This window comes from Arvicola amphibius, chromosome 1 (genome assembly GCF_903992535.2).
Source record: "Arvicola amphibius chromosome 1, mArvAmp1.2, whole genome shotgun sequence".
NCBI lineage: Eukaryota > Metazoa > Chordata > Mammalia > Rodentia > Cricetidae > Arvicola > Arvicola amphibius.
The window spans coordinates 141566603-141579420 of record NC_052047.1 but is presented as its reverse complement, the minus strand read 5'-3'; the positions used below and the strand labels follow the sequence as shown (position 1 = coordinate 141579420).

Here is a 12818-nt window from a genome sequence, read left to right as displayed (position 1 = left end):
CCACTAATGTCTCATTTGATGATGACTGCCTTCTTAACACGCCATGCCTGCCACATTCTGTAATCACTTCTCCCTTGGGTTTGTAACCACACGAAGTTAATTTCCACAGTTTCTGGTGAAAGCTGGGATTCTACTCATGGAAAGTGGTCATGAGTAAGGGTCACTCCTCCCTCATGGCTGAACAGCCTGGACACCTTTGTCAAAACTCAAAGGTCGTATGCCCTTGAAATCCCAGCCCTCAGAGGATTGAGGCCAGCCTAACCCAGACGATCTCCAGGGCCTCCTCTCTAGTCCTTGGACTGTTTTGCTGGTTTTATACTAACACTCCATTGTCTTGCCCACTGTAAATTTGTAGCAAGTCATGACCAGGCAAGATGAGCCCTCCAGCTCCATCCAGTTTCAATGCCGCAGTAGGCGCTGTTGATCCTTTATACTTCCATATAAAATGTAAACCCAAATTTTTGATTTCTACAAAAAAACAACTCGGTTCCAACTTTGATTAGAACGGCACTGAAGCATCATGCCAACCTGCGTAAAAAAGATGCATCTATACTGCTGAGCCTCCACCGAGCCTGGTACAGCTCCATATGCTCAGCTCTCTCTGTCTAGAGCAAGCAGCATGCCATGGGTCTCAGGATATGGGTCTTACATAGCACTGACCTAGTGTAGTCCTGAATGGTCCAGATTTCGGTGTTATTGTAAAAGGTAATTTCAGCTTCCCGCAGAACCATTTACAAACTGATAGCTTGCAAGTCATTGGACATGGGACAAAATGTCAGAGATCTAAACAAAATACTTCATGTTAACAAACCCAGTTCTGGGGGCTGGAGAGATGGCTCAGAGGTTAAGAGCACTGATTGTTCTTCCAGAGGTCCTGAGTTCAATTCCCAGCAACCACATGGTGGTTCACAACCATCTGTAATGAAATCTGGTGTCCTCTTCTGGCCTACAGGCATACAAGCAGACAGAATACTGTAAAACAAAATAAATAAATAAATCTTTTTAAAAAAAAAAAAAAAAAAAGACAGTTCTGGCTGCTGGTACTGCACACTGGTGGCTCACTTGAAGGAACCTTGTTCTCCTCATGCCAATGCAGTCAATTCACGAGGTTGATCCTACACTTCAAGAGGTCTTGTTTGTCTCTGGGTTGAATCCTCAAACCACAGCACAAAAGGTGAAGGTGTGCCCCTAGGGACATAGTGTCGAGTTGGATGGAGGAGCAGAGGGCATGTGGGAAAAGGGACTAAAACACAGCTTCACATCCCACTAGGATACGGGAGTTCCCTACTGGTCTCTACCCACCCAGGTCTGAACTTGCATCTCTTTTTTTGAAAGGCAAAAGAATGAAGTCAAGAAAATGAAAACAAATCAGGTTGGATCACTATTTCTAGTCCACTTTGTGAATTTACTTTACTATGAATTTAAGGCTAGATCAGAGAGACATTTAAGTTAGAAACAACCAATCTGTCCCCAGATGACTGCCCCTTCTTCCCCCAAATCCTGCAGCAATCCCCACTGACCACCTCATCACATAATAATTCTTTCTTTGGCCGGGCGGTGGCGCACACCTTTAATCCCAGCACTCGGGAGGCAGAGGCAGGCGGATCTCTGAGTTCGAGGCCAGCCTGGTCTACAAGAGCTAGCTCCAGGACAGGCTCTAGAAACTACAGGGAAACCCTGTCTCGAAAAACCAAAAAAAAAAAAAAAATAAAATAAAATAATTCTTTCTTTGATGCTTCAAGCATGGCATAACTCTGGCTTCCTCTCTACCTGCCAATCATGTTCAGATATTCTATGTGCCAGTGATGCTTGCCTCTTCCTGAGCTGCTCAATGCAACATCTGCTTTCTGGATGCCAGGTCTCCAAGGCATGCTCTACCTATACCATCATGCCAGGTGCTTCCTTTATGTCCTCATGTGTGTTGGTTTAAGTGTCTGTCTGTTTCTTCAAGTGAGAGCATTAGATGTATTATGTATAACATGTCATGTCACATGTAGTGTGTAACATGCTACATGTTATATGTAGTCAGCTCTGTGGCTCAACAGAAAGCATAGGCTTCCACTGTGCTTGCTCTGGTGAGCTACTAAACTTCTCTTGGATCCACGCTGCTAAGGACAGCCTAATGCTCAGCAGCTGTAAGGACCAAGCTCAGGTAGTGTTTGCCACTAAGGGCTCCTTGGTGACTGCCAGAGTGTGAACACTACCTGTCTGGTGTCTTCTAATGTGGCCTGGGTCACCCATGCCTGCACACCGACGTTAACCTGGGACATCAGCTACTGTACCCAGCAAAACACACAAAATGACGCTACAGAAACCCAGACAGCTCTGCTGGAGTGACTGGCCAGGAGGACCAATAGATGCATCTGGCTACAGCCAAGTGCTAGGGCTTCAAGCTCAGTGGAGGCTTTGGTCTTTCTTCTGTGGTCCACACAACCCTAACTGAACTGCCTGGCAAAGAAAACCCCCCTTTTTTTTTTCACAGAAAACCCTTTGAGCAGAGTTCGCTAGCTAGACGAGCTGAGTGAACAACACTCCATACTGATATTCCCTGTCCCTCTTGATAAGATGCTTCTTCAGCAAACTCCTCACCCAAATGTATTCTCCAAGCTTTAGCCAATGTCTCAACCTCACACTCTGCATTCATCAACCTAGAACACAGGTCCTGAGGGCAGAGGTCAGGGTAGCCATCCTTGTGTCCATATCTCAGGCCGGCAGCAGGTCCAACACACAGGAGCACACCCTGGTTTTCCAAGGCCAATAAGTATTATCACCCTCAGGATAGGGAAGCAGGTCCAAGCTCTTGGCTAAGCCTAGTGAACTTTGGTTCCTGAGAAGAAAACCAACACCCCTGTCCTCTCTGCCCTACAAAGAGATGGCTGTCAGTGTCCCAGAACTCCTTTTTGTGGTTACCTGGTGAGCCTCCCTGTGGCATAGGGCATGTGTACCTGTGCCTCCCTCCGAGACTCATCTGACCATGGCCAGAAGTGAGCTAGGCACCCCACTGTCCAGCAAGGGGCAGTCCCATAAGAAGATGCACCATTCCCATCTAGTCATGGGAATCTGGAATTCAGGAGGTGAGTGCTGCCTGGCAGTCACCATATCATCCCAGGGGAGCCAACCATATGTGTAAAAATGACTTGGGTTCTGATCTTCTCCTATTCTAAACCTGGTATTGGTGGACTGGTAGCTTCTCCACAGTACCACACCTGGGAGAGGTAATGCCAGAATGATGTTGAGGAATTGGGAGCGCATACAACACCCTGCACACCAGCCAGCCATTGCCACCTCCTCTTCAGTCAATGCTCCCTAAACCAGGATGGAGTAAGTAGTAAGTAGGTGTATCTCTGTGAGTTTGAGGCTAGCCTGGTCTACAAGAGCTAGTTCCAGAACAGGCTCCAAAAATCCTGTCTTGAAAAAAAAAAGACCACTCATTCATGGCAAGCAGACAACAATGACTACATGACTGGCCAGGGCTTCTCCATCCTTGTGAGAGACCATAGACTCAATCAAGGATACCCAGCCCTGAGCTGATAGCCCCATCCACCTCCCAGCACTGAGTTTTCTCAGAATCCCTGTGGTGTTCCCTCCCTGTTCAAAAAATCCATCAGTAAATATCTCAACCTCTTGTCCCTGGCTACCTAGCTCCAAATATGAGTGACAATGGAGAGGTAGGCTAGCCATGAGTCACATGAGCTCTCTCAGACACTTGTGGATAAACAGATGAAAGCTCTGGCATGAGGACCATGGTACTATAGCTCTTTGCCCCAAACTCCTCCATCAGAAAGTAGACCAAACATGGAAAACAAAGGCAACTACTTCTCATGGTTGACAGAGAACCCTATGAACACAGTTGAGTCTTCCAGTGTCCACAGGGATACATTTTGTCCTTTCCAACGTTCAAAAGGCAATCTGGATCTCCTGACATGCATAGGAACATAGCTAGGTCTTTTCAACACCTACAGGGGCACATCTGGTGTCCTCAGCATCTACAGAGGTATATCTGAAGGTCCTCAACAAGAGGAACCTTGGGGTCTGTCTGGTATCCACAGGGACTTGTCTGGATCTAATGGACACCCACAGGGGCACATCTGCATCTATCTGATGCCCACAGGGGCATGCCTGGGTCTGCCCCATGCTTACCTGGATACATGGGGGTCTACCTCATTCCAACAGCGGCATATCTGGATCTGGTAGACACATGAGCATGGTGCCCGGTGAGCACATATAAGTCTTCCCAATATCCAAGGGGCACATCTTAGTCTGTCTAATGCCTGTAAGGGTGCATTAGGATTTGCCCAATGCCCACAGACATGAAGCTAAGGCTGCCCAGCACCAAGACCAAGAAGCATGAGATGTATCTGGCAGAGCAGAAAGTACTGGACCTTTACTGAAACTGCTTAAGACCAGGGTTACCTCTTCTTCTCTGCAGGCATTTCTCTAGCATCCAACCTGCCTCGCTTCGACAAACTCAGCATCAACTTTTGAGTGTTAGTGAGTAGGATCCCTCACTCCTCAATACAGCAGGATGAGTGACATAGTCATGTTTTCCACCCAGGAAAACCCAGTGAAGATGGGCCAACACAAGGCTCCCACTGTTCCCCTGTGTGGTGCCTAGAATCTGCCTCTCTGGTCTTCCTGCCAGGCCAGGTGGAGGCATGTCTAGGGGTGTGTCTCAGCTGCCTTCTGAAAAGGAAACTTTGTAAGAGGCATGTCTCAGCTTGTCCTTGAGTTCAGGGAATCAGAGTCAACCACTTGCAAATCCTGGGGTCCCTTCAGGCACCACCCCTCCTGGAGACATGAGACACAGCCTGTTCTAAACATATGTCCTGGTCTAGGTAGACTCCCTCCAGGGCCTGGGTTATAGCCAGGAAAAGTCTCACATCTCCTCAGGATGCATGGAGCCCGCAACAAAATTAACCTCGTGGCAATTGTTTCCCCCAGTTTGATAGCCCAATGTCAGCTCATCTGTTACAGGGAAATAAAAAAGTCAAGCCTAAATGTATAAAAAATTATGATGGAAGTCCTAAATAAAGCGTAGACTGCAAGCTCATTGAGTCAAAAATCAATCAATCAATGAGGGAGTGGGTCAGGAGCACCTCATAAGCCCCAAAGAAATCATTTGCCCAAACACTGGGATTTAACGGTGGAGGACCAAATTCCAACACTTTTAGGAAGTAAATAATGAAAAATCAATTCAGAGGAAAAACAGATCAAGAACCCTGACTCTGACGTGCCGACACATTTATTGCTGAATACCATTCCTCGGCTGACCCGAAAACTTCGGAAGGTGTTTATTTACTTTCAACACCTTCCAGGGATCAATATTTTTAATTTGGATCCGAGTTATTATTTTTCACATCACAGCAGCGGGGAGCGGCGTAAAGTGGCTCATATTTTAGTGCTAAAAAGATCGATACGACAGTTTCACCTTCAGTGCAGCCGGGCTGCTGGGGCTGCACATCATCGCATCCCGAAGGGCCGTGGTACCGAGGCAGGAGGGCAGGTCATCACCCGCCAGGGGTGCAGACAGCCATGATTTAACTGAGCACAGAGCGCTCGGTGCCCTCAGAAAACCAATCTTGCTCCTCTCACTTCATCAGGCCTCAGGTGAGGAGGAGGAGGGCAGGGCCCAGTGCACAGGGGGCCACTGCTGGCAAAGATTAGTCCCTCATCATAAATGCATTTGCCTTCCCTTCCTCTTCCTCAAATCAAAGAAAATCAGCAAACTCCATTAATTTCCCACAAATTCCCCTTAACATCTCAAAGCAGTAGCGGGAAGGGGTCTTCCAGGAAGGGGCACCTTCCACACCTCAGTCACACCCTGAACACCAGCACCAGGGCCTCTGCTGGGGTAGTCAGGCCATGCAGGGCAGGGGCCTTCTGAGCTCACTCAGGGAGTGAAGGGACATATGCACATCACGCTGTGACAGCCCCTTGTCAACCTTCAGCATCTCCTGTCCTCCCTAAACCTAATTTAACCATCATTATCCCACCCAAAAATAAGCCCAGGAAAACCTAAGACACCTGGCAAAAACAGATTCGTGTATCTTATGTCCAAGTGCTCTAATTCATTTCTTAGACCTCCAGGAAGCACCTATTCCCACCAGTGCTGGAAGCTACACAGAGGAGAAAGTAAAGAATGGGATCCTGACCTTGTATGAGGGCAGAAAAAGAACTACCTGCCCACATGTGAGCAGCATCCAGATATCTAGGCAATTCTGACTGGCAGGCCCAAGGCCTTCTGCCAGGTAAGAGACCCAAGTAAGCAGACAGCAGGGCTTTTACACTGACAGAGCTGTCCCTAAACCTGAGGTTGGCTTTGCCTACTGGAGCCACCCTAGGCCTGCTACTGTCCCTGAATCAGACAGGTCATTGGGATCTTCAGTCTCTGGCCTGCCCAGGACCCCATTCAACCACCATCACTCCATGGCCCACACAGACTGCTCATGGATAAGAATCCTAGGGGAATAAATGAGACCAGAATCTCCTTAAGCACTCCAATCACCACTGGTGCTACCCATCCTGGCTACCACATCTGTGCCCCTCACCAGCAGCACAGCATGCAAGGTTTTCTTCAGGCACCTACACCTCAAGAAGCATGTGCAACCTCCAGGAATGCCCTACGTCCAGTTATACAGCCTCCTTCCCTGGCCTGAGAAATTCCAGGTACAGGTGGGGCATGGGACTGAGAAACCTACAGATGTCATCTCTTATTAACTGCCCCAATGGCACATAGTCATTCCTGGGGACCTATTACAGCTAGCCAAGCCTTCTCAGACCTCTCAGGAGCTGTGTCATCCATGCATTAAGCCATTAGTAAGGTATGGCGCCTTCAAACTTGCCCTAGCTGGGCAAGAAAGCCCACAGGGAAAGGGGCTATTCCCTTCTGTACCCTGGCCCTGGGGCATCCTTACTCCAGAAACAAAAGCTTTGGCCAAGTCACACCAGCTCTCAAGGTTCCAGCCAGTGCCCTCTCCTGGGAAGCAAAACCAAAGGACTTTTCCAGGTCCCAGCAGGAATGCTGCTGAATCAGCTGCAGCTTCAAGAGGCCACTCGGGGCTCTGATGCCAGGCAAGGACCATAGCCCTGGACCTGAACTTTCGATCCTATACCAGAACTTTAGCTATCAGGTCACCTGGGATGGGAGGTGATAGACGTGGCTGTCCCCAGGCCATGTCTGCAGTCCACCACAGTGAGCACATCCCCTGGCTTCCCAGGCCAGGTGAGCATCGGCCAAGCGTTGATGAACACCCCATGCGGCAATGCTTTCCTTCAGCAGCAAAACAAGACAGCAGGGGAATTATACGAAAATAAATTCCCAATCTCTTCCTCGCTTTGCCATTTTGAAGCTGGAGTACAAGGAAGTCGTTACCTCCCGTACTCTTATTGATGTGCCAGCTTGTCGGGAGTTAAGCGATGTGTTTTCTATGCTCCTCTGAGTGGCTGGCTAAATCAGACACACGATTTCCATGCTGCTAGAGTGCCTGATCAATAGACATAGCACAGACCTAGAAAACTTCACCCAGGTACTTCCTCAGTGTCCAATCTGCTTGGCTGGCTTACTGTGAACTCAACTGCGTCACACTGTGATGCTGAGTGCCCTGGGGAGTGGCCTTCAAAGTTCATCTCCAACGCTGGAGACGAGAGGTATAAACTTGGGGAGGCAGTTCTATCATCCACACCAGACCAAGGCCACACTTCTAAACTCCATCCACATAGCACAGAGCTCAGTTTCCAGCTGGGAGCCTTCCTCAAAGACCCTCCTTCTTGGGCCCATCTCACCTGGCAGGCCCACGAGGGCCATCGTGTGAATAAGCAACCCAGGGCTCTTACCTGGCACACACAAGAAAAAACCCCAACTCTACTGTGAAGTCCAACTTTGTAAAGGTCAGGTTTATTCTCCATTTTGTTCAAATCACTTTTCTTATGAAGTCATAGCTTCATGTTACATGCCAAACGTTTAACACAGATTTCCATGACTCTTCTACCAACATAAATGGTGCACAGGGGCTATGCTGCACCTCTATACCAGGTGGTAGAGCCCTCCTCTAAAGGCAAAGCACTGTCCTCACTGAGACAGTCTCTGGCAGTGAGGCATGGCCCTGGCTAAGGTGTGCCTACCAGGAGAAGAACACTCATTCTAGAAGCAAGAAGTTTCTCAGGAAGAAGACAGAATACAAGTGTCTGAGAAGAATTGGACAGGCAAGTCAGGGTGAAGGCCAGGTAACAGTAAGAGTCACAGGCTGCTAAAATGACTGAAGGGCCAGGAGAGTGGCAATGCTGGCCCCAGCCCACAGAAGCGTGGCTGAATGGCAAGATTCTTCTTTCAGTGCTTCTCTCTGCAGATGTCCTTCAGGAGCATGCCACTGGCACCTGACATGCTAGGGCCCAACAGCAATGCTCTGGTCTGCAGGAGTATGAGTTCCATGTAACCGTACCTCCCACTCCTACCACAGGTAGTGCCTAGGAAAAACGTAAAAAAGGAGTTGATCAGGAATAGCTAAAGGGGAACTCCTGGCCCCAGAGCAGGAAGGACAGAAACAGCGCAGTAGCCTGGATGCCCAGCAGAATTCTCCCACTTGGGGAGCACATCTTTTGCTCCTTTATTCCTGCTACAGGCAACTAACTACAGAGCCACACGCAACCCTTCAACAGTATGTCTCACTTACCTCATGGATGTTTAAACAGGTGGCACCTTGTTCTTTGGGGTTAATACAAAGCATGGGCAGAACACTAACACATGACCAAATATGAAATGTACCTACCATTCTCTGGATGGCACAGGTCTCACAGCCACCACTCCTGCAGTCTCGGCAATGCCAGCTTCCACACACTACACAGACCCCAGGGCCCTCCTACCTGCATGTTGTACGTCATTCTTCTCGGGTCTGGCCTGAAAGGGCAGTGTGAAGAGAGATGTGGCCCCTGCCTCCCTGAAAACCTACCTTGGGGAACTCTTTCTCAACTACACTTTGGCTTCTGGCTCTCCATTCCCTATTTCCCTAATGCCTCCCTGAGTTCATCTCTTCGTATCCATGCTCCTTGTAGCTGGGTCAGGGATGTTCTTTAGTCCCTGATATTAAACACACCCACCAACAGCCTCCACTTCTCTCTTCTGCTCGTGACTGCCTTCTCCATTCCATCCAGAGGGGTTGTGGGTATTTACATTTACTCCGCACTACCGGCCCCCCCAGTGCTCTGCCAGAAGACCAGTTCATTCAATGACTAAACGTGTAAGAATAAGCCTCCACGTGTGATTTATTTGGGAGCTGGGTGGCAGACCCCCCCCCCCCCAAAAAAAAGCCCAGAGAGTAAAAGAGTGAAAAGGAAGCAACACCACACCAACCACGGCCGCTGCCCCGGAAGCAAAGCCAGGCGCCCATAGTGTCCCGGACACACTATGTTCATTCCTGCTCTCTCATGTGATCCACAAGTAACCCATGGTGTTAGCCCAAGGCCAACCCCTCTGCTCAAGTGGAAACATCCAAACACAAGAAACAGGGTGGAAACCTAGACCTTCTAGTGGTAACAACCCAACATGCCATTCTGGCAGAACCTCTGGCGACCCAGACTTCTGACACACAAATTTCTAGCTAGCAAGGACCTGGCCATGACAAAGCCCAGACAGAGGGACCACTTTCAGGGTTTCTATACAGCATAGACAGCAGACATCTATCCCACAGAAACAGACACATATGCTAGTCACAGTAAGCACACAAAATTTAATGTCCTCTTTTAAGCATAAAAATCCTCTTAGGAACAATCCCTGCAGGGAGCACTGTGGCTGCAGGTGCTGCACTGGTGCCACCTCCTGGCAGCAAGGGCCATTTGCAAGTCTCCTATTCTAAGTCCCCAGGGTGTCCCCAGCAACAGAAGCGACAGATCTTACCCCAACAGGTCACCCCATCAGCAGGAGCTCCTCCCCACCCCCCACCCCCACAGCAGCTCATAGAGCAGGTACAGTGCATTCAGTTCAGCAGCCTGCTGGAAAGAGGCCACTATTTTCTGATCCCTATTAATGCCCATGACAGCATTTATGTATAAGATAAATTCATCTCAATTTCCTTTTTCAATTAATGGCCTATTATTTGAACCAGACTCAGCTAAAAACACTCAGCTGATACCATCAATCTTACAAAGATTAAATTTCTCTGTCTGAAGCTATAGGGTATCAGACTGGGCAAGAGGATGGCTACCTGGTAGCCAGATGCTGCCAACTATGTTCAGGAACTCGGGGGTGTAGGTCCTTCCTACCAGGACATCCTAAGGCTCCCACTAAAGACCATGACACACTAAGGGATTGCAGTGAGGCATGAGAAATGGAGCCAATGTAGTTACAATCTGGGATAAGTGAGTATGTGGCCTCTACTCTGTGCTACCTACAGATGTGGAGAGTCCTTGATCATCACCACCCAATCTGACATGGAGGCACTGCCTACCACAGTGTGGCTGATAGGGAAACTGGGCACCAGGATAGGAATGCCAATGCATAGTCACCACTTGACAAGCAACGGAGAGCAAACGATGCTCTATCCTCAAGCAGTGGTCTTCTTCCCTTGTCAGTCAAGCTGTGAAGGTTCTTGTAGTGCCAGACCAGCCTTGTTTGTCTGTGCATATGAGGGTTATCCTCCCTTTCCCTGTATTTTTAGATCATTGTTGTCTATATTTAAAGGGGGTTGTGAAGAAAAGGCCCTTCCTACAGATGATGCCTGCAGTGGAGTAAGGCCTTGATGGAAGAAAGATGGAGGAGAGATAGTGATGAGCCTCTTGCAGCACTGGTACCCCACAGTCTGACAGTGATGTACCTTACTGAGATTCTGTCTGGAGGTTCGGCTGGAAATCCCATTGCCACAATCAGATCTATGAGCTTGTAAGTTTAGTGGAACTGTGGAAACCCTCAGTCATTACTTCTCTGAGCATCTGTTTCCTCTGCCCTCAGGAAGGCCCCATGGACATGATGTCAGGCCATGTGACATCATCTCTGAGGGACACTTTATGTGCTGTTTTCTCCATTTCATTTCTAGCAGTTCCCATTGCTTTCTTCATTTATCTGCTCTTCTTCTGTTGCGTCTACTCTCTTGTCCATCCTCACCAATAGATCTTATCATTTGAATCTATGTAGGCCTGACTTAAAAAGACAAGGAGCTGGGTCCTGGCAGAGGATTTTCAGAAGTTTAAGGGGAGGGGCCTGTTTACAAGAAGGGAGGGAGTACAGAGCTGGGGGGAAGCAGCCAGTAGCAGTATGGGCAAAGGGAAGAAGAGGGAGAAGCAGGAGGACCATATTCTGAGCAGGACAGACCTGAAGGCAAAGGTGGATGGAAGGTGGATGTGGAGAAAACATCTTTGAGAGGTAAGAGAAAACAAACATGGCACTAGGTGCCTAAAGCCCAGAGACTGAAACCTTGACTGGTTCTCTGGCCCAAGAGTGACCCCAGAGTCATATACCATGACCACCATGACACACACCCATGTTACTTCTCTCCATATAGCTCCAACAGAAGGCGAGCAGCCCTCAGGCCAGCCCAAGGAAGAAGATGGGCTGAGAGACAAGGGTCACTGGCAGATCTGCCCTCATGGAGAGGAGGAGCAGCACCTACAAATGTGCCAGTGATAGAGGATGGAGTGAAAGGCACTGGGGAAGAGAGAACGAATGTTAACTCAACCCCTGAAGGTCTGGGCACCCCAGAGTTTGGGACACTGTCCTCCAAACCAACAGTTATTAAAGCTTTCAAACATCTCCAAAGAGTCCCTGGGCCTTCCCGCTGCTCCTACCTCCTAAAGCAGCCATCTTGCACTGGGTCCCAGACCAAGGACCCTTGGAGAAGAGGGACAATTCTAATTGAACTGGTGCTCAGGTACACCTGTCCTGAAGCAGATTCTACTCTAGAGATGCTCGTGGCTTACAGAGTGATAGTGAAGCCCAGAACAGGGGCACTGGTAAAGAGGGCTCACCAGAGCAGCCTAGGTTCCAGTCCAATCTGTCATCTAAGCCAGCTTTGAGACCCTGGACATCTCTTATGTCATACATCCCAAAGCCAGCCTCCCCACTGGCCACCCACATCCCAGCTCCTGCCCATGCTTTGTCTGCACCAGCAATTGAAGATGCAATCTTAAGCCTCAGCCAGCAGTACTGCCAGGCTTCAGTGGACTCAGACCACTCGACAGTCAACAGAATGTGAGAAGTTTTTCAAGTTTTTCATAGGACAGTCACACTGCCTTGTGACAGACATGAAGCCAAGACTCAGGTTGGCCTGGCACTCATGCCACAGCTTAAAGAGGACTCACCGTGAAGTGCTCCTGTGACTTGTAGTTTTCATCCAGGTAGACACGAGCCCTGTTGTATTCTTTCATTGCGTCACTTGATAGTAGTTCCCTGGGGGAGAGAGCAAACACAGTAAGCAAAGACCCAAACGCCATGCCTTTTCAAACGGCCGTGCTTGGAAAAATTTTCCATATACCCAGAGTCCCATACAGCCCCCAACGAGGCAAAGTGGGAGGGAGTGGAAGAGAGAGAGGAGGATCCATGCTAGTCAAGGCGAAACCAAAGTTCAGTGTGTCCTCAGCACACAGAGAGCAGCCGACATGGCAGGCTTGGTCTCCACTCAGGCCTACAAAATGCCTACACTCCAAGGCCTCCCCAGAATGAAGACACTGATGAGAACACCTGGGACTCATTTAGGCCACACACCATGTATAGGTGACTTCTAGCATTTGCTGCTCACACCTGGACCTGACAGAAATGGGATCTACAGAGGTAAGAGGCCAACACCTACTGCTATCCAAGAGCCCAGGCAGCTACAGCCCCTCAGTGAGGACAG

The 12818-nt window shown here is 49.0% G+C and overlaps 1 protein-coding gene across 1 annotated transcript in view; it reads right to left on the bottom strand.

Moving 5' to 3' along the window:
* Inpp5a (inositol polyphosphate-5-phosphatase A) overlaps positions 1-12818 on the bottom strand; it is a 192059-nt gene that overhangs the window by 91422 nt on the left and 87819 nt on the right. The window contains exon 4 of the mRNA XM_038334393.1: positions 12286-12373. Coding sequence (XP_038190321.1) covers positions 12286-12373 — 88 coding nt within the window. The remainder of the gene's footprint in view (positions 1-12285; positions 12374-12818) is intronic.